This window comes from Haematobia irritans, chromosome 1 (assembly GCF_050003625.1).
Source record: "Haematobia irritans isolate KBUSLIRL chromosome 1, ASM5000362v1, whole genome shotgun sequence".
Lineage (NCBI taxonomy): Eukaryota > Metazoa > Arthropoda > Insecta > Diptera > Muscidae > Haematobia > Haematobia irritans.
In genome coordinates, this window is record NC_134397.1 from 99,995,200 (window position 1) to 100,018,331 (window position 23,132).

The following is a 23,132-nucleotide window of genomic DNA, read 5'->3' on the forward strand; positions in this document are numbered from 1 at the left end:
GATCGTTTCCTTTTTCCAGCCTCAAGAATTCCTTGAGCCCATTTTAAGGAATCGCTTTGTTTAGCCGACAGCGTGCTTGGGTCGACTGATCCTAACTTCTTTAGGATAAACAAAGCATTTCTGCGTTCCTTGAATCTCTTTCGTGAGGGATTACCTCAAAGTGTCGCCACCTGTCGACCCGTCTACAGGTCGACTAATTGGGCCTAACTCTTGGTCATTGCCCAAATTTATAACTCCAGTTATAACCCGTCCACTGGGCCCTGAAGTTAGCAACCCAGTGGATGACTTTGAATTTCGCTGCATGGTGGCTTAATATCCCACCACACTTGAAATTCTTAGTAGGTACCTATTACGATGAGTTTATCCGCTATTAAAAAAACACGTCCGTTCCGTTCGACGGTTGAACAGAAAATATTACACGCAAATTAATTTCACACTTAAAATAGAAATAAATGTAACTTGTTTATGGGAGTTGGATTCGTGAATTACGTTATAATATACCTAATAGCCCATTCACATTAGGTTCGAAAACTACTAAAAGTGGATTTTAAATCCCTTTTTTAAAAGACAAATTACAGTTGAAATCTAGTTTAAGTGCATTTTGGAAGTGTAATGTGAATGAGGTATAATAAAGCATTTGTTTAAAACATAATATGGTAATGTCATTAATTTAAAACACAATAATTATGAAATATTTGTGTAAAAAAACTTATCGGAAAAATATTCAGGATTACATTTACATTACATATTCTTTTTGAGTTTCTTAAGTATATGCTCAATTATGTGAATAATTATACCTAATGGTACCGTCATTTATGCTATTGAGAAACAGTTCGAAAATTACCGAGAAGTATTTATTATTGTCATTACAAGTTAGTCGTTATAACTCACCACAATGTAATGCAACGTGTAATGACAGCTTTACTCCTGGTAATGCCAATTGTAATGAGGTGTGGTTATCTAGTTTTTGCTGGGAAGTGGTTTATTACTTGGAAATTTGTCACTTTATAATTCAAATTGTAGTTTTTAATTTGACTACACCCTACGAACCCTCTACGACACTAAAATGAACTTAACAAAGGGAAAAAGTTATACACAAATGTGCGTATTTCAAACAAAACACTTCAGAATTTCTTAAGATTTGTACATTTTACCCCAAATGCACCAAAAGAATATTCTTGCAATACTGAACTGCATTTTTTCCTTCAAACAATGAAATTTTCTTTAAAGGTGGGTAGGTATTAAGTTCGAGTTTAGGCGCTAAAAACTTCATTTTTTTCACGATTTTCTTTAATAATCCATTTTAAGGAATACAAACTTTGTGAAAATTTGCTTTGGGCTTTTCCCCATCAAGTTATAATAAAATTTGCAACAAATATGTATAATTTTATGCATTTTTATACCCTCCACCATAGGATGGGGGTATATTAACTTTGTCATTCCGTTTGTAACACATCGAAATATTGCTCTAAGACCCCATAAAGTATATATATTCTGGGTCGTGGTGAAATTCTGAGTCGATCTAAGCATGTCCGTCCGTCCGTCTGTCCGTCTGTCCGGCTGTCCGTCCGTCTGTGGAAATCACGCTAACTTCCGAACGAAACTAGCTATCGACTTGAAACTTGGCACAAGTAGTTGTTATTGATGTAGGTCGGATGGTATTGAAAATGGGCCATATCGGCCCACGTTTACGTATAGCCCCCATATAAACAAATTTGGCTTGCGGAGCCTTCCAGAGCAGCAAAATTCATCCGATCCGGTTGAAATTTGGTACGTGGTCTAAGTATATGGTCTCTAACAACCATGCAAAAATTGGTCCATATCGGTCCATAATTATATATAGCCCCCATATAAACCGATCCCCAGATTTGACCTCCGGAGCCTCTTGGAGGGGCAAAATTCATCCGATCCGGTTGAAATTTGGTACCTGATGTTAGTATACGGTCTCTAACAACCATGTAAAAATTGTTTCATATCGGTCCATAAATATATATAGCTCCCATATAAACCGATCCCCAGATTTTACCTCCGGAGCCTCTTGGAGGAGCAAACTTCATCCTACCCGATTGAAATTTGGTACGTGGTGTTTGTATATGGTCTCTAACAACCATGCAAAAACTGGTCCATATCGGTCCATAATTATATATAGCTCCCATATAAACCGATCCCCAGATTTGACCTCCGGAGCCTCTTGGAGGGGCAAAATTCATCCGATCCGTTTGAAATTGGGTACCTGATGTTAGTATACGGTCTCTAATAAGCATGCAAAAATTGGTCCATATCGGTCCATAATTATATATAGCTCCCATATAAACCGATCCCCAGATTTGAACTCTGGAGCCTCTTGGATGAGCAAAATTCATCCGATCCAATTGAAATTTAGTACGTGGTGTTAGTATATGGTCTCTAACAACCATGCAAAAATTGGTCCATATCGGTCCATAATTATATATAGCTCCCATATAAACCGATCCCCAGATTTGACCTCCGGAGCCTCTTGGAGGAGCAAAAGTCATCCGATGCGGTTGAAATTTGGTACATTTCGTTAGTATATGGCCTCTAACAGCCATGTAAAAATTGTTAAATTTTATTACTATAGAAAGTTTTGTCAAAATTTCATTTCTATAGAAAGTTTTGTAAAAAGTTTATTTCTATAGCAATGTTTGTCAACATTTTATTTCCATAGAAAATTTTGTCAACATTTTATTTCTATAGAAAATTTTGTAAAAAATTTATTTCTATAGAAAATTTTGTCAACATTTTATTTCTATAGACAATTTTGTCAACATTTTATTTCTATAGAACATTTTGTCAACATTTTATTTCTATAGAAAATTTTGTCAACATTTTATTTCTATGGAAAATTTTGTCAAAATTTTATTGCTATAGAAAATTTTGTCAACATTTTACTTCCATAGAAAATTTTGTCAACATTTTATTTCTATAGAAAATTTTGTCAAGTTTTTATTTCTATAGAAAATGTTGTCAAAATTTTATTTCTATAGAAAATTTTGTCAAACTGATTTATATACGTATTTAATCGGCCTTTTTTTTTGTTTAATATATACCCCTTATGGACTAACTTACAATTTAGAAGACAGTGTTAAAAAGTTTTACGATACCTTGCCATCGGCAAGTGTTATCGCAACCCAAGTAATTCGATTGTGGATGACAGCATTTAGTAGAAGTTCCTACGCAATCCATGGTGGAGGGTACATAAGATTCGGCCTGGCCGAACTTACGGCCGTATATACTTGTTCTTACTGATTTAGTTTTCACTTTAGCGATTTAAGCGGCTAAAGTCGAAGTTAATACTCACCTTAACATGTGAAAAAACGTAATTATGTCTAACAAAATTTCTTCAATTAGTCGATAAATAAGTACTTATATTTGGGTTTTGGTGTGATGTCAGCGTTTAGTTTAGTTAAAAACTTTCTACTCATTTGTTAAATTAACCAAAATTGTTGTTCCTAGTAGTTTCACTGTTAATGTACATATTCACTTTATATGATAAAGGAACATTATCCTATTATAAATCAATTCCTATCAACAATAATACCTCCATTACTCATTAAAAACCATTGGACATTGATGGAACATGCATTTTCAACGATAATTTTATGGAAAATTTACTATTTAAAAACCGTCAATTAATTTGTTTAGCAAGCGTTGTTGCAACGTTGGCTTCCAACGCTCAATATTTATAACCATCGTAAATTTCTGACTGGGTTGTATTTCACTTTTTCAATCTCATTCAAATCATCCCCAGAAATCAAAACATCTACATAAAGCAGGAAAATATCGATTTACCATTCTCATATTTCGTGTAAAGGCAATAATCATGTTAGGACCGAATAAAACCTAGTTCTTCCAGCACCAAGTTTATCCTTTGATTCCAACATCTTGGACTCTGTTTCAGACCCTATAACGACTTTTCGAGTTTTAGCTCGGATTTCATATCTTCTGGAATTTCCATATAGATTTCTTCTTGTAATACTCCATGTAAGAATGCGGTTTTTACATCCAGTTGATAAAAACTATATCCTCGCTTCACACCTACAGCAAGAACTGTACGAAGCGTTAGAATGCATTAAAAATCATAAAAAATATAAAAATTAATTATTTGGGAAAATATAACAAAATTTTTTAATTCACATTCAAAACACTGAATTTGGATCACAACTTAAGAAGTGAAACAAATTCATTGCAACGGCTGTTGAAACGGTGGACATTCGTTCTATGACAATTTCATATTACATTCATCGCTTCTCCGCCAATTTTGCACCACTTCCGGACCCAAAAAGAAGATTTTCACTTCTTTTTGGCTATGCTTTTTTGCAACATTATTAAGATATTAATTTATGAAAGAATAGTATCAATTACTATTTTTTTAATTAAAAAAGGAGCTTTAGTTATTCAACTAAATCAAAAGTTCAACCACAGATTTATTTTATAAATATCAGATTTCAAACATTGCCAGCGGCAACTGCTACCACAACCAAAGTAATTCGATTGTGCATGAAAGTCTTTAGCAGAACTTTGTGCGGTTGTATATACTTGTTTAATTTAAAAAAAAATGTAAAATCGTAAATAGGTTTTCAAATTCTGGGGGGGGCTAAAATTTTTCTGGGGTGGTCTAACCCCCTCCCCAGAGGCCTTCCTACGTTTATGCTGTTACTAAACACCCCAGTACTTCATATTGCCATTTGTTGTTTACGTAGAAGCAAACACCACCAGTGTGTCTCGATTGGATATCGCATCTTAAAATACGATAATTAGTTAACTCTACTTCATTATCTTCAATATTTTCAGTTAGGTGAGTTTCGGACAAACAAATAAAATCGAATGTTTTTTCCCGACAGATTACTTGTTAAGTTGCAAATACTCAAATAAAGCCCATTTAATACATTTGGTTGCTAAAAAACTATTCTCAGCTTCCAATCTATTTTTCCGCTGCACAATAGGGCCCTCTCACTTCTATAATCATGCCTTGTATCTACATCTCTTAAATTTAGCGTCTCCTTAGCCTTTTCACAATTGATACATTTATTTTCATTGTTTTTGCAATCTTTGTATGAATGCCCAATTTCACTGCATTTAGCACATATCTGTTCATTGCTTCTACAATTCTTCGCAATGTGATGGAATCCCCAATATTTGAAACACCTCAATGTTTTGCAACTTTCATACACAGGACATCGGTCCCATTCAATGTTAAGTTTAGCCGTCTTCTTTTTAAAAGACTTTTATAAACTTTTACGCATTCGAAGTAATCGCAGTTAATATTATATTGTTTTTTGGTAGCTGTAACAATAGCACTTCTTTCGATCTCTTCATTCATACCAGTAATCAACAATCTAGGCCTTCTCATCTTTGGAATTTGTACATCATAATCATTCCCCATCTTATCCTTTATTTCATTCGATAAAATATTTCTGGCATCATCATTTTCACATCTTATGGCTACTTTTCCATCATTATGCTTTGCTATGCTCTTAACATGTAAGTTAAGAGCCGATGGCTTTATCTTCACATCCCTATCTGTCACAACACTCTCTTGCTTGCTCTTTGGTTTTAGTATAACGGGTAAATTGTTTGTTGTTTTTAATTTATTCGCATAAGTCTCTCTCAGCTTGCGTTTTCTTTAACTCGTTCACAATTTCTATTTTTCTCAACCAATATGTTAGTTTCATTTAATTCTTTAGTGATCTTTGTATCTTGTTCTTTGACCAAATTAAGTAGACTTCTATAATTCTCATTAGTACATTTGATGAAACTCAAGTAACCATCACATACGTATTTCAAGTTGTCGAACTTAAATAATTTATCACATTCGTACTTTGATAATCCAACACACTTCATATGAAACATCTTTCCACAGAATCCGCCGCAATTAACTTCTACATCCTTGCAAACAACTTTGCTTTTTCCGCATGGATTTTTGCAAATCCATGATTTTCTCATGAATCCAGTCAATATGTGGATAACGCCGGTCCAAAATCTACTTTGAATTTGATTTTGGTGAAAATAATATATTTTTGTATTTTAAAATTCGTTTTTTATGAGCTGTTTAAAAACACGTCCGATTGGTTTGAATCTCTCTTTTGGAATTTTTCCGTGGAGCCCTTAACATTTTGATATTTCACTTCAGTGGACAGTTATAATTAAAAATTGTCTTTATTGTTCAAAGTTTTTTTTTAAGATACATAAAAATTACATTTTCTTTTTCAAAGACAAAAACATAAAAGTTTCTTAGTTTTCAAATTCAAAGTTATAAGATAGTACAAAATAAACGAGTAACAATAGTTCTTGAATAAGAACTATATCTATGTCTCCTTTCATCAGGGGAATTTTTAAGGCAGCACAAACGGCCTTACAATGGTGAAGATTTATCTGGAGGAACCGTGGAACCTTCAAAATTTTCAACTACCGTCACATCAGCCGCTTCAATTGAGTCATCAAAGGCTTCATCAAAGGCTTGTCCGTTTCATATCGATAACATGAAAGCCATAACGTCCTTGGGTCTGGGCTCAATATAAACACCGCATGTCTTGGCCCATCCACCTCATCCAAACGACCAACCTTCCAATCGGCGGTTGGAAGATCTGGGTTACATTCCTTTAGTCTGTTTAGTATTGACTCAGGATCAGGATGGTTTGCAGGTATCCATGCATTCACCAATTAGCATCAAAGCAGCTTTAAAGCAATCCATAGACCTCTGGTCCGCAAATGCTGTTAACTTATATTGTCCTTGATACCATCCAGCATCTTGCCGTCGAGGACTTGGTCCGGAAAACTTTTTTCGCACATCTGAGTAGACACCAGACATCTCATTCTCAAATCCCCCCCCTTTTTTGCTTTGGATCCTAATTTCTTTAGGGTAAACAAAGCATTTCTGCGTTCTTTAAATCTCTTTAGTGAGGGATTATCTCCTTTTGATGTCGTTACCTTAGAAAAGCTTCGACTTGCCAAAGTGTACCCACCTGTAGACCGTCTACAGGTCGACTAATTGGGCCTGACTCTTGGTCACTGCCCAAATTTATAACTTCAGTCGATACCCGTCCACTGGGCCCTGAAGTTAGCAACCCAGTGGATGACTTTAAATTTTGCTGCATGGTGGTTTAATTTTCCACCACACGTGAAATTCGTAATAAGTACTTATTACGATGAAATAATCCGCTATTAAAAAAAAACACGTCCGTTCAGCTCGACGGTTGAATAAAAAACAACGTTATCCAATGTTTTTTTTTGACACATTTCGCTGCATATAGAATCGCCAATAATTTTAGGTACATTTTTCACTTTACGCGAAAAAATTCTTCATTACGAGTTGCACAAACTCTTGTTTTTTTGCTCTATCTCTCCAGCGTTCAAATCTATTCAATTGCAATTAAAAATGTGATTGAATGAGGGTTTAAATTTCCAATATGCGTTGGTGACTACGACTGTGGAATGATTCGAGAAAAACAATGAAATAAAACGAATGCGCATAAAATGATTGTGTTTGCAAAGACAACGACTTCGGCACCCACATATGCTTAGTGGACACTGACAAGCACACGAAGTAAAACGACTAACGACTGAAATATCCGCGGCAAATTTATTGACAGTAAAATGAAGTCAATGAAACGACTAAAATGAGTACGGTAAAAATATTTTGAATATTAAGAAAAAATAGTGTTTTGTCTATTTTGTTCACACTTCGAGTTGTTTTTGTTTTGTTATTAATGTAAATTGAAGTCAAGTGTCTATCAATTAATTCAGTAATTTATAAATATTTATATGCCTATTTGTTTGTTAATTTTTGATTTTGTAAATCAAAAATAAAAAGTAAATTAAAAATTTTTATCGAAAAGATTTAGCGCTGTCGAGATATGAGAGATTAAGTGTGACCATCAGAACGTTTTCATGATTGATTTCGGTTGTCCATTGGAACTCGTGTTAGAATTTTCATGATCATTTAAGTTTTTTTTAATACGCTACCGCATATTTTTATACCCTCCACCATAGGATGGGGGGTATATTAACTTTGTCATTCCGTTTGTAACACATCGAAATATTGCTCTAAGACCCCATAAAGTATATATATTCTGGGTCGTGGTGAAATTCTGAGTCGATCTGAGCATGTCCGTCCGTCCGTCTGTTGAAATCACGCTAACTTCCGAACGAAACAAGCTATCGACTTGAAATTTGCACAAGTAGTTGTTATTGATGTAGGTCGGATGGTATTGCAAATAGGCCATATCGGTCCACTTTTACGTATAGCCCCCATATAAACGGACCCCCAAATTTGGCTTGCGAGGCCTCTAAGAGAAGCAAATTTCATCCGATCCGGCTGAAATTTGGTACATGGTGTTAGTATATGGTCTCTAACAACCATGCAAAAATTGGTCCACATCGGTCCATAATTATATATAGCCCCCATATAGGTTAGGTTAGGTTAGGTTATGTGGCAGCCCGATGTATCAGGCTCACTTAGACTATTCAGTCCATTGTGATACCACAGTGGTGAACTTCTCTCATATCACTGAGTGCTGCCCGATTCCGTGTTAAGCTCAATGACAAGGGACCTCCTTTTTATAGCCGAGTCCGAACGGCGTTCCACATTCCAGTGAAACCACTTAGAGAAGCTTTGAAACCCTCAGAAATGTCACCAGCATTACTGAGGTGGGATAATCCACCGCTGAAAAACTTTTTGGTGTTCGGTCGAAGCAGGAATCGAACCCACGACCTTGTGTATGCAAGGCCCCCATATAAACCGATCACCATATTTGACCTCCGGAGTATTGTGTTCAAATTTTATTTAAACAGAAAAAATATGTATTCATAAATCTAACATATTCATAGTTAAAGTATATAAACTACTGCGTTATTACAATTTGTAGCACAGTGGAAAAACGCACAGTATATATTGATTGAAATGTATTTAACATTCTATTTTCAACACTCTCCCTGAATGTAAAATATCAATAATATTGTTAATAACAAAAACAAATAAAAAATGTGAATTCATAGAAGACCAAACTTAGTTTTAAAATAATTTAATTTCTTTGGCGATACTGCTTTTGTGAATACGTCTGCCAGCATTTCATTTGTAGGAATATATTCAAGCTCGATTTCTTTCGCATCTATTTTCTGTCTAATAAATTTCGCCTTTATATCCACATATTTCGTCCTATTTGAATAATTATTATTCAAAGCAACTTGAATAGCTCCCTTGTTGTCGCAGAAAATTTTTATAGTTTTGTTTACATTTCTATTGAGTTCCGCATCAAGCCTTTTAAGATAAACAGATTCTTGAATTGCAGCAGTTAAGGACATGAACTCCGCCTCGGTTGATGATAAAGCTACGGTCTTCTGTTTCTTCGTAGCCCAAGATACTGCTGCAGATTGGTTAATGAACACATAGCCTGTTGTTGATAACCGATCATCGACACTTCCTGCCCAGTCTGCATCGCAGTATCCTGTCATATTTGATTGTTCCAAGTCAGTTTTATAAACGAGTACTGCATTGATCGTTCCTTTTAAATATCGCATTACTCTCTTCGCTGCCTCCCAATGTGCCTTTCCAGGGTTGGAACTAAATCGGCTTAGCATATTTACGGCATATGTAATATCTGGACGTGATACGATTGATGCAAACAAAAGACATCCCACCGCTTGCATGAATGGAACTTTCGAATTTTCATCTTTTTCCTTATCACTCTTGGGGCACATTGAATTTGAAAGCCCTTGATTAATGTCAATCGGACTTAAACTTGGGTTGCAATCAATCATTCCACGAATTATTCGCATTCCAAGAATATTTGATGCTTCGCCCATATCTTTCATTTTGAACACTTTCGATAGCTTCTTCTTTGTATTTTTTATAATATTAATTTTGTCAGAAAAAATCAGGACATCGTCTACATACAATGCGACGTATAATTTGAATTATACGTCGCAAATACACTGATCGACTTCACTACGAGTAAGTTCTATCTTCAAAAGTTCGGAATTAATTGTTTCGTTCCATACCCTTCCTGATTGTATTGATTTTATGAGTTTGCATACCTTCTTTGGGCCATCGTTAAAGCCTTCGGGTTGTTGCATATATATAGTTTCTTTTAAATTCCCATTGAGGTAGGCGCTAACTGCATCCATTTCATGTATACTCATATTATATTTAGCGGCCAATGAAACTAAGTATCTTATGGAGTTGTATCTGACGACGGGCGCAAAAGTTTCATTGAAGTCAATGCGTGAAACCTTTTGCAACCAGTCTTGCCTTAAATTTCATGGGAGTACCATCATCTTTGTATTTCGTTTTGAACACACACTTTGATATAATGGCTTTCTCGCTTTTCGGAAGTTCTGTCAGTATCCATTGCTATCTTCCATTCACTCGCATTTCCTGATGACATCGCTTCTTGAAAGGTGGCAGGATCATTTGAGACAAAATCCATGGCACAGGAAATTGACGAGTGTTGCCTTCTTGCTGCAATGCGTTCAGATTTTAGTATTTTTAGTATTTATTAATTGAGTAGTTTCACATACAACAAGATTTTAAATCTTATAATTACAGCATGTGATTTACAAAGTTAAAATATTGTTAAATGTCTCGGTTATTAAATTATGACTATAGTTACATAAAATTAATTAATTAAGTTACATAATGACAACAGTTACGATGAAACAGCATATTAGTTAACCACAAAAAAATATTAAAAAAATAAAAAAGTATTAAAATAATAATAAAAATAAAAATTAAAAATGATTGTATAAAGCTCGTTTGAATGATATTGCGTTGCCGATAAATTGTATGTTTGGTGGAAGGGAGTTCCATAGACGTATTGCGTTATAAAAAAAATGCCATTCAGATATCAAAAGACGATGTCGAATAGGTATAATAGTTAATCTTCTGTTTGATCTTCCGATAGTAAGTTTATTGTATAAATTTTCAGGTTTTCGATTATACAGCAGTTTATGCAAAAGTAAAAGAGTTCTGATATTCAGTAAATCGTTAAATGTAACACCGCATAAATTTTTTGAGAAAAGAGAGCAGCTTTCAAATCTTTTTAGTCCATATACATATCTTGTTATGGCGTTAAATGCAGTCTCTAGACGTGATTTGCTTCTTGAATCGCACTTGCAGAATAGTTCGCAACCATATAAAAGCACTGGTAAAAGATAAGATTTTGCCAGTAAAACTCTAATGTTCTGTGGAGTGTAAAATTGGACTTTATATAGTGTTCTCAGCATGCCGAAAATTTTCCCAGTCGCTGAAACGATGTGATCTTTCCAGGTTAGAGTATTGTTTAGAACAATACCTAGATTTTTGGCTTTAAATACTTGCTCAATGCATTGACCTCCGATTCTTACTGGATATTCACAATCTAGTTCCTGTGTACGACCAGAGAAAAGAATGAATTTTGATTTGGTTGGGTTTATGTGGAGTTTGTTACGTAGGGTCCAGTTGTAAATACTGTTTAAATCCGCGTTCAGTTTTATTATGCCTTGCTGCAGCTGTGACTTGGCGCAACTCAAATAAATTTGGACATCATCTGCATAAATCTGAATATTGCTGTATTTAAGTATATTTGGTAATTCGTTTATGTATAAGCAAAATAACAATGGTCCCAGAATAGATCCTTGTGGGACACCTTGGTTAACAGGTAAAGGTGTAGAAACGTTATTCCCAACTACGACAGACTGCTTTCGACCACAAAGATAGCTTGAAATGAGAGCCGTTGCAGTGTTTGAAAAATTAAAGTGGTTTTTCAGTTTGTTGCATAATATACGATGGTCCACACAATCAAAAGCCTTGGAATGGTCTAATAGTACTATACAGGAAATATTTCCGCCATCTAGATTTGATCGTATTTCATCGGTGACATCAATCAGTGCAGTTATGCAATTGTGTTTGGAGCGGAACCCAGATTGTCTACTTGACATAAGATTGTGTGCATCCAGATACCCATTTATCTGATGCTTAATAATCCTTTCAAAAACCTTTGAAAGGAAAGGTAGAATAGAAATTGGACGGTATTCTGAGTTGGATTTGGGTATCGGAATGACTTTAGCATGCTTCCACGCGTTAGGAAATCGACTAGTAGTTAATATTGCATTAAAAAGATGCGTAATATACGGACATATGTATTGTAGAATAGTTTTTATAAACTTTGGATGAATTAAATCAAAACCCATTGCGTTTGACTTTACAGATAGACAACTCCTTGCGACATAGAATGGTTCCACGCAAGAAAACTCAAAAGTGGACACAGATGTAAAATTATGTACTATAATTTGTTCCGTAGCAACTTCAACAGGATGACTTTCGGGCACTTTTACAAATTTTTCATTGAATGCTTCAGGATCCCCAACAACAATCGAATCCATTTTTTTGGTTCCAATTCCAATGTCACGGATGGTCTCCCATTTCTTTTTCGAATTAGTGGCTGAATGAAATTTATTGGCATAAAAAGCTGTTTTATGCCTCTGTATCGTTTTGTTCACTTCAGTTCTTAAAGCTCGAAATTCATCATACATGCCTGGTAGTTTAAACGCTTTCCATCTTTTATAAGCGTTATCTCGTTTCTTAATTAATTTCTTTATAGTGGGATTAAACCAGGAATTTTGAGTTTGTTTTCCACGAGTAACTTGTTGAGGGACAGAAAACTGCTGAATGCGTTGCAGATTTATATTTAAAAATTCAAGTTTTTCGTCAACAGATGTCATACCAAAAATTTGGTGCCAATTAACGTTCATGAACTCTCTAGTAAGAATTTCATAATTTATCTTATTAAAATTAAAGTATTTGGTCGGATTCTCAGGGATCGGAGGTTGAACATTATATGTCATGAAAATTAAATCGTGTTTTGAAAAGCATGGCACACTAAGTTGATCATATAATAACACATTTTCTATTTTGGTAACGAGAAAAATATCCAATAGACTATTTGAATTTGAAGTAAAATGTGTGGGAGTTGTTTTGTTTACAATTTGAAATCCAATTGAGTTGAAGGAGTCCATAAGTGAATCTTCATGAAGAATATTTGAATTGAAATCGCCACCGATAATGATATCATCGTAGCTCATAGATATATTCAATAAGGTGCTTAGGAGAGAGTCGTATGGAACTAATTTATTTGGACGATATACACAGCCGAGAAGTAATTTGTGTGTGTTTATTGTGGCTTCAATGAATATTGATTCAACCTTCTCGTTATTATCTGATTTAAATATCAACTTACATGGAATATTAGATTTTATATATATAGCCACTCCTCCGCCTAAAGAACATCTATCGTTTCGGAAAATGTTGTATCCGTTTGCTCTAATAAGTCCATCTGTAATAGATGTGTTGAGCCATGTTTCAGTGACATATGTAATGTCAACTCCAGAATTTTCAAATATATATCTAAATTCATCCATTTTATTTGAGAGACTTTGCGCGTTTATATGGCAAATATTGAGACCACTTTTCTGTTTGGCAAGGATGCGAATAACATTTGTTGTGCCGTCAATGGAACTTCTTCTGTTACTTAGCAAAGACATGTGAGAAACAATGGGCAACGCATTTAATTTGTGTGCAATAATAAACTGTAGAAAATGGTGTGTACAAAATGACGACGATATGGTATATTAAACGGTTATAAATGTAATATTGAATACAAATTTTAGTAGATAGATTTATGATGTGCATATTGTTCTCAATTGGTTGATCGAAAAAAACTTTCTAGGTGAGAGAGACTTTCAATCAATATTGCCTCACCATCCGTTGTTATTTTTATATATATGAGTCCACGATATGAATATGTGGATGCAATTCTCTTATCTTTTCTTAATTTGGAAGCAGCTTGCAATATTTTAAAATTCGTTGTTGTGAGATTTTCCTTAATATGTATAGGCTGATCTGAATCGAATCCTATATGGTGCAAACACAGCTGAGTTTTATTACTTTTCCTAAATTGTGCCAGCATACGCAAGAAATTGTTTTTCAAAAAAGGTGTCAATGTTTTAACTATAATCGTAGTATTCAAAATACTTTTGTTCCTATTCTGAATACGATATATTGCTTTGTATTGGGGTGTAGGTGTATTTAAGACCTGACATATACCATCGAATATGTTGCATAAATTCTCAGACTTCATAAATGGTATTCCATTTATACGCAAATCACATGCAACAGATAAATTATCTTGTTTTTGTATCTGTGACCTCAAAGAAATTAGTTCATCGCTTATTACTTTTATTTGTTTACGATCTGTTTCCAGCACAGATATACGGTCACTCAATTCGTTTATCTTGTAATCAAATTGTGTTTTCTGGCTCTCAAGTATACTTATCCACTTTGAGTCTATTTCATCAATTCTTTTGTTAATGTGTGTGATAAGTCTCTCTTCACTCTCTTTAAACATATATTTGATTTGTTGTATCAAGTCATCTTGAGATGTATGTTTACTCAGACGAGGTGTTTTCGATGTTTTCTCTAGCTTATGTGAGTCTTCTCTTTCTCTTTTAGCTGATGCCGTTAGCTTCTCCATAAGTTCGTCTTGTAATTTGTTATTGTTTTCCACTATTTCTGATAGCAGGTTATTATATTCACTCTCATTTTGTTTTGAAAAACTCATTTTGATCTTGAGTGATAATCTTTGCCAATGTATGTGTGATATAAACAAGCAAGCAAAATAATTTTTGGTTTTGCAGTGAATAAATCTTATTTGAAAAATTTTCCTGTTGATCTTTGTGTAGAAAACAAAACAATGATTGACCCGAACAGAACAGTGGATTGGCTTAAAACTCCTTTCCAATTTTGCGATAATCAGTAAAAGAAAAAGATACGGATGTCCGGTTTATATCAATAACTTTGCGGAGACAGAAAAAAAAACACGTCCACAGTAGGCAAGAGTTATCCGTAGAATAGATTTTCTAACAGGTTCGTCGGAATTCATTTGTCTGTTATATGCGCTCGATGACCATGAGCTATCGCTTTGACGTCCATCCTCTTCTGCATTTGATTGCCATTCGGAATCTACATACTCACAATCTGTATCAGAATCTTGAATAGAATTATTATTTGGTGTTAGTGTTTCATTAATGTCATCCAAAGGTAATTCAGATTCATCATTAGAGTTTATTGTGGGTGTTGATTCTTCCATTAATATATTGTCTCTAGTAGAGTTCATTGTGGGTGATGATTCTTCCATTAATATATTGTCTCTCTCCCTTGAATCAATACTCCCAAAATTATCGATCTGTGGATAATAAACATCTTGATGACTAGTTGTAATTAAATGTACTTTTCTATTTTCTAGAAATATCACATCACGACTTTCAATAATTTCATGGTTTTGAGGATTGAATAGTCTATACGCCTTTTTGTGTGTACTGTAACCCACCATGATACATTCCACCGATTTCGAATCCAACTTATGTCGCCTTTCCTTTGGGATATGAACTAAAGCTGGACATCCAAAAACTCCCAAAAATTTTAAATTTGGACGACGTGTAGACCACATTTCTTCCGGACATTTGTCCATACCTCTACATGGCACTCTATTAATCAAAAATGCACCAGTAACAACTGCTTCTGCCCAGAATCGGTTATCCAAACCACTATCAATTAACATGCAGCGCACCCTTTCCACTATTGTACGGTTCATTCTTTCCGCAACACCATTTTGCTCCGGCGTATACGGACATGTCGTTTGGTGAATTATACCATGTCTTTTCAAAAATTTAGAAAACTCTGTGCTCATGTACTCACCTCCATTATCGGATCGAAGAATTTTGATTTTTCTTTCAGTTTGATTTTCAACTGCCTTTTTGAATTCTTCAAACTTACAAAATACCTCCGATTTTCTTGCAATTGGGTACACAAAAACTTTCCTTGAAAAATCATCAACAAATGTCACCATGAACCGCTTTCCCGAAAATGATTCTGCTTGGAGTGGTCCAACTACATCAGAATGTACAATTTCCAATAATTCTTTAGCACGTGTCCCTTACTCTTTGCTTGGTTTACGAGTCTGTTTTCCTTTCACACATACGATGCATGGATCTAATTCTTTCTTAGTAAAACTGATTCCCAAACTGGTTTTTTTCACCTCATCTAAATTTTTGTTGCAGATGTGTCCCATTCTGCGGTGTCAAGTATTGACATCATTAAGAACAGCAAACAGTTTTGAGTTCTTAATGGCGGTTTTACAATCCAATTGATACAAATCATTTTTAATCTTTACAGAGGCCAAAATGTTGCCTTTATCGTCAAATATGTGACATGATTCGCCTTTGAAAACGTCTTTTTTGTTATTTATAGTGATTTGTCTGACGGAAAGTAAACTTGTGCATAGATTTGGAACATATTCCACATCTTTTACAGTCACAATTCCGGATTCCTTTCCGACATTTACTTCAAAGTCAATATCTCCGACAGATTGCACTTGAAGTTCATCTTTATTTGCAACTATGACTTTTTTTCCTTCAACATTCTTTTTGTTGTACATATACTCGTCAGAGTTTGTCATATGGTTACTTGCGCCGCTATCTATGTACCACGAGTACGCATTGGTATTCATATCGGTAGCAGCATTGGCACAAATTCCAGCTTCTGTCTTAGCAAATAAAATTTCCGATTTTTTACCATATTTGTTCTTGGCTGCTTGTCTGTAACCATTCTTACTTGGACAGTTCTTCGCAATGTGACCAGTTTTCTTGCAGTTATAACAAATGACTTGCTTCTTGTTTTTGTTTGATGACTTCGCTTGGAGAACAGCTTCCTTGTCAATGTTCTGGTCGTATTTCGCATCTTGCAATAAAATCTTGACAATATCCACAGTCAATTTTTCTTTGGAATTTTCGACGGCCATTACCAAGGGTTTGAAATCGTCGCTCAACCCAGCTAACATTAGTGAGGCTGTCAGCTCGTCATCTATATTCAAACCTGCGTTTTTTACCTTGATAGCCGTAATTATCAGCTCATTTACATAATCTTGGACCGATTTATAATCCTTAAACTTGATGTTCACTAGCTGTTTTAATAGTTCAACTTTTCTAGTTAGCCCATTATCCTCATATGCTTTGAGCAATGCATTCCATGCAGCATTGGCTGTCGTTGCTGTGGCAATATGTCCATAATTGTTAGGGTCAACCATCAATGTTATTTCCGCTAATGCACGTTCGTTCAATTCCGAATTAGGCATATCCTCGTTAACGGCTTTCCAGCATCCTTCTATCACCAATAAAGATTTTGCTTGTCTTTTCCAGACATCAAAGTTCTCCCTGCCCTTTAATCGCTCTAAAGGGCATTTTTTTCAATTTCTTTTTTACCAAAACGATTTGAAAAAAAAAAACATATTTTACGTGTCTATAGGCCCATAACCTATTGTGTTAAAATTTTATTTAAACAGAAAAAATATGTATTCATAAATCTAACATATTCAGACCAAAAAGACAAGACCAAAATTCATCTGTTTCAGTTGAAATTTGGTACGTGGTGTTAATATATGGCCTCAAACTCCCATACAAAAATTGGTCGGTATCGGTCCATAATTATATAAAGGCCCCATATAAACCGATCCCCAGATTTGACCTCCAGAGCCCGTTGGAAGAGCAAAATTCTTCCCATTCGGTTCAAATTTGGTACATGATATTAGTATATGGTATCCAACAACCATGCAGGAATTGGTTCCTATCAGTCCATAATTATATATAGTTCCCATATAAACCGATCCCCAGATTTGACCTCCGGTGCCTTTTGGAGAAGCAAAATTCATCCGATCTGCTTGAAATTTGGTACGTGGTGATAGTATATGATATTTAACAACCATGCCAAAAGTGGTCCATATCAGTCCATAATCATATATAGCCCCATATAAACCGTTCCCGAGATTTGGTTTTGGAGCCTCTTGGAGGAGCAAATTTCATCTGAGTGAGTTGAAATTTGGTACATTGTGCTAGTATATGGTCGTTAACAACCATGCCTATCTAGGTCCACATCGGTCTACAGTTATATATATCCCTCAGATAAATCGATTTCCAATCACACAAAAATTGGTCAATATCAAGTTCATAATTGTATATAGCCCCCATATATCAATTCTGGCTCTCTACGTACCGTGCAAAAAGTCCATATCGATTCGTAATTATTTGTAGACTTAACTATACATAACTTTTTTGTCTAATGTATACCACGTATGGTCTAACTCACAATTTAGAAAATGATGTTAAGAAGTTTTAAGATACCACAATCCAAGTAATTCGATTGTGGATGACAATCTTTCGTAGAAGTTTCTACGCAATCCATGGTGGAGGGTACATAAGATTCGGTCTGGCCGAAATTACGGCCGTATATACTTGTTTATTTCTTCTTCGTTGTCCCAAATGTTAAAATGTTTCTAGTATTAAACTTTTATTTAGCCTTGGTGCCGTTACGATAATTTTCTGCACTGTTTGTTGCGAACAACACAAACGACTAAACAGCAAACTCAAACGACTTACGCATATTCATTCCCTAACAACAACACAATTCTCTTTACTACTGTTAATTAACAGAATTACTGTTGCTATTTGCTATCGACTTGTGTATGTGCGAAGTCGTTGTTGTTGCAGACGAAATCATTTTATGTGTAACTGTTTCATTTCATTTTTTTAAGTCATATATATGGTTGGAGCTGTAGCAGTACCCGCTTGTTGGGTAAGTAGTGAATGCCTACTTATATGGCTATATATTCGTAAACACCCCCACTTATAAGCCTGACTACCGCCCTTGTATTTGAGCGGAGAATTTAACAAGGAGATGTCGCTCAAAATAACCAATAGACTATTCTCTGCATTATCGGTAACCACCCATTTGGTAGCTGAAAATTAATACATAATTTGTACACACATCCCTACTCACAGAAACGGCAGGTGAAATTATGCTAGTTAAATAAGCACTTCAAATCTATACACAATTTTGCTAGCAAATTTTTTATTGTTTTTAATTATGGTAAGTTTATATTTTGATTTTGACGTTCTAAAAACTTCTAAATTCATGCTCAACTGGTAATGTCCAATATAGTCTATCGATTATTTTATAGATTACTTTATGCTGTTGAATTGGATGTAATGAAATGGTACATTATATACATACAGAAAACGGGTCTTCAGTACTTTTTGAATTCATTATTGTATACTAAAATAACCTCCTGAACATGTGGAGTGCTTATATAGGTAGGGAAAATGCGACAATAGCTATTTGCCAAACAAGCGGGTAGTCTTTTGACAAAATGTGTTTATGCGTTCGGTGTGCATTAGTTAATTTTTTTCTGCTAATGCTATTTTTCGTCAGCACTTCAAACCCTGCATTGAATCTATTACGTGTTTAATTGGGAACGGAACGTTTTGTAATTTGATATTGCTTCCGAATTTCCAAATTAATCAAATAAGCTTTTTTAATTGAAAACATAACAAATGTCAAACATAATTAAATAATTGGGTTTTATTCGGATTTGATTAAATGATTGAAAATTGGATATAAATGAATACATGTTCTTTAAATCCGCTTCCAAACTCAATCAAGTGCTCTATTGAAAAAATTTCGATAATTTTTTGTGTGTAAGATTAAATTTTTCTGAAGTCTAAAGTAAAATTTATCTATTTCAGAAAATGTATTCAAATGGCTGGGGAGCCTTCAGAAGACATCTCGCGAAAAAGGCTGACTATGCACATAAATGAAGACATTAACATTACGAATACCAAAATATTTGAATTTTCGTATGAAAGTATTGATCCTGTCATAGACGATGGCCTACACAGTGGCGAAAGAGTATTGGAAGGAAATTTAACTGCAAACAAAATAAACGGAAAAGAGGGCATTTACATATATTCTGCAAATAGCAATAACAAGGTAATTAATTATATTGAAATAGAAAATTACAAATTTTGATTGCCTGATTAGGTGTAGAAAGAAATGATCATTTGTTTATTAACATGTAAATTAAAAAAGAAAGATATTATTATTTTTTACTAAGTAAATCACTCCAATGGATTTGCCTACATATAAAAATATTAAAAATAATAACAGATAAGTGTACATATAATAACTTCATATTTCATTAGGAAAGTATTGGAAGAACAACACATATAAATATAAATAAAAGTACAGATCATCGACCATTACTACAAAGTAATACAACAAATAATATAGATGCAACTTCCAACCATCGTGGTACATTAAACACATTTCAAGAGATGGATTTGAACGATAATGGCAAAAGCAACTCGAAACATCGAAACACAGTATTAGAGCCTCATGCAATTGAACATTCACTTATATTTAATGGATTATACCCCAATGCTACAAGACAAAAACTCGAAGTATGTGAAATTGACATGGGAATTATTTATGAAGATGATGTGGAACAAATCTTGAGCGAAGAAGACAAGGCAGATTCAATTTTAGCTCGCGATAATATGGAAATTGATGAAACTTTAAATACTATAAGTCCGAATGAATTGTTAGGTGACAATAATGTTTTGAAAGATGGCACAAAAAGTCATGTTTATACTACTTTGCTTCAAGATCAAAGAAGCAATGACGATAATAAAATTGAAATGAGAAATTCCCAAAGCCGTCAAACTATTTTCGTTAATCAGGATATAAATATTGATGAGTCTACACAAGTAGCACAATTTCCTATCAATTGTTACACTAAGAACGTAGCACAATCCCCATCTGAAATTATCGAAAATATATACACAACCGCTTCCGAAAGCAGAAAAGACGAGAACAACGAAGTTAAGTGTCGTCTTACTCTATTCACGCATCATGATATGGACATAGATAATTCAATGCAAAACTCAACTATGAACGGACACAGACAACTTCGGCATGATTTCAGTACTATAAACTCCAATGATGTATTGGACACAGGTGGACATTTGGTTCGAAATGAAATTTCACTACAATGTAAAGGCGTTAAAGGAAATGAATTAAATGAGACAAAGTCCCAAGCTCTTGAATCTACATCTCCTCAGATTGAAATAAAAGATATGCGCAATAAAAAAGAAATGAGAAATCCAATGTGCCGCCAAACCATTTTAATAAATCAGAATATAGACTTAGATGAGTCGACGCAAGTACTGAATCAAACTAAAGAACCACGCAATTCAAATAAATATGAAAATAAAACAACTAGTAGTGAACTTAAGTATGCTTCGCAAACCAAAGCAGAGGATAATGCGAAATCATCTTCGGACCTACCCACGACTCAAAATGAGAGAAAGAATCACAAGAAGGTTAACAATAGATTTACTCTATTAACTCATCACGATATGGACGTAGATTATTCAATTCAAAATACAACTTTGAATGGGCAAATAAAATTGCAAAATGATTTAAAAACGGATGAATTACCTGCCGATTACAACTTCCAAAGGACAGGTGATAATCGTAATAAATCGGAGAATAAAATCTGTTTGGACGCTGCCAATAATCCTATTAAATATGTAGATATTTCTTTAAGTTCTAATGCAAACGAAACAATCAACAAAAACCAAAATGGGTTATTGGATTTTGATAAGCTCAAATACAACATTGTTAACACTACAAACTGGGAACAAGGCCTTAGAGGTTTTGAGAATGGCGATAGAGAGCATATGTATGAAGAAACGCCATGCAAATCATTGGCCGAGTTTTTAAATTACGAAAATCAATTGATTCAAGGAGAATCAAGAGAAGCGGATCATGTAAATATTTCTGGAGGTCAACATCAGACTGAAATTTCTATGAAGCGGTTGCCTATAATTTTAACACCAGTATTATCAATGGCCAAGAAGAGAAACACATGGTTAGCAAGATGCGACATATCCGATCCAATGGATGTAAATATTTATGACAATAACACAAGAAATATAGCAGATGTTGTATCTAATGAACATTATGGTGATAATGACGTCAGTATGCAAACTCCGATCAAACAGAAAAAAAATCCAAAAACAGATCTATTTTTCAATGAAAGAAAAATCGATGAAAAGTTAGACAACAGCACTATAAAGGAATGCAAACTATCTCAGGGTACATGTTTTGATGATATTGAAAACATTGCTCACAGCATGCAAGAAGTGCGGAAAGCAGTTACAGCTTCCGAGCCTATAGTAAATGAACAAACCAAACTTAGAACTTATAATGTTATATCTAATGAACATTGGGGTGGCAACGGTGCCAGCATTAAGACTCCGATAAATCAGAAAAAACATCCAGAAACAGTTTTATTGGCCAATGAAAGAAAAGTCGATGCAAAGTTATTGCAGTTAAATGACTGCACTATAAAGGAGTGTGAACTATCTCAGGACATACGTCTTGATGATATTGAAAACATTGCTCATAGCATGCAAGAAGTTCGGAAAGCAGTTACGGCTTCAGATCCTATAGTAACTGAACTTAACAGAACATGTGATGTTCTACATAGCGGTCAGAATTTATTGTTCGAAGACAATGCGATTACCATATCGGATGTTTCAGTATACTTTAAACATAACAGAGAAAGTGTAGTCTTGGAAGAAAACACAAAAGGAAGGAGTTTTCAGAAGCATTACATGAATCTTACATTAGAAAATATTGACCAAACCCGTATGAGTCTAGTAAGAAGTTTATCAATTGATGATGAAAATGATGCAGGATTATGTAGCTTAGACAATAACAATTTGTGCCTATCCTTGGAATCATCAACACATAGCGGTGTACCTGCAAGAATGCAGGAAAGTAAATCACACACAGAATGTCGGAGTATTGCCTTTTCTGCGACAGATAAAATTTCTAATGATGAACATAAAGATAAGCCTGCGAATGTGTCTGCAGTTTGTCGGAAATGTAGGCATTGCCAAGATACACTGACCAATGAGAGCATTCACAGTCGATCAGATACCTTTGGCTTGCCCCCTCTTCCAGAAATTCCAACTTTGGATTTAGATCGTTTAAGACGACTTCGCACTCGTCCACACATTTCGGATATTAACCATTTATGGCAGAGAGTTAGCTTAGATCATACAATGCCAAATTTAGGCAATTTGTCCGATTTAAGTGATGATACCTCCATTATCATAGGGCCAACGTTAGCCAATCCAATACAAAGGTAGGCATAATGTTTTCCTTATATATTAAAATACTA

The 23,132-nt window shown here is 34.6% G+C and overlaps 1 protein-coding gene across 3 annotated transcripts in view; it reads left to right on the forward strand.

The window, feature by feature from the left end:
* The window catches only part of Spc105R (Spc105-related), a 78,293-nt gene that overhangs the window by 28,923 nt on the left and 26,238 nt on the right, over positions 1-23,132 (forward strand). For all 3 annotated transcript variants that reach the window (XM_075291256.1, XM_075291257.1, XM_075291258.1), the window contains exons 5-6: positions 19,627-19,870; positions 20,083-23,096. In XM_075291256.1, coding sequence (XP_075147371.1) covers positions 19,627-19,870; positions 20,083-23,096 — 3,258 coding nt within the window. The remainder of the gene's footprint in view (positions 1-19,626; positions 19,871-20,082; positions 23,097-23,132) is intronic.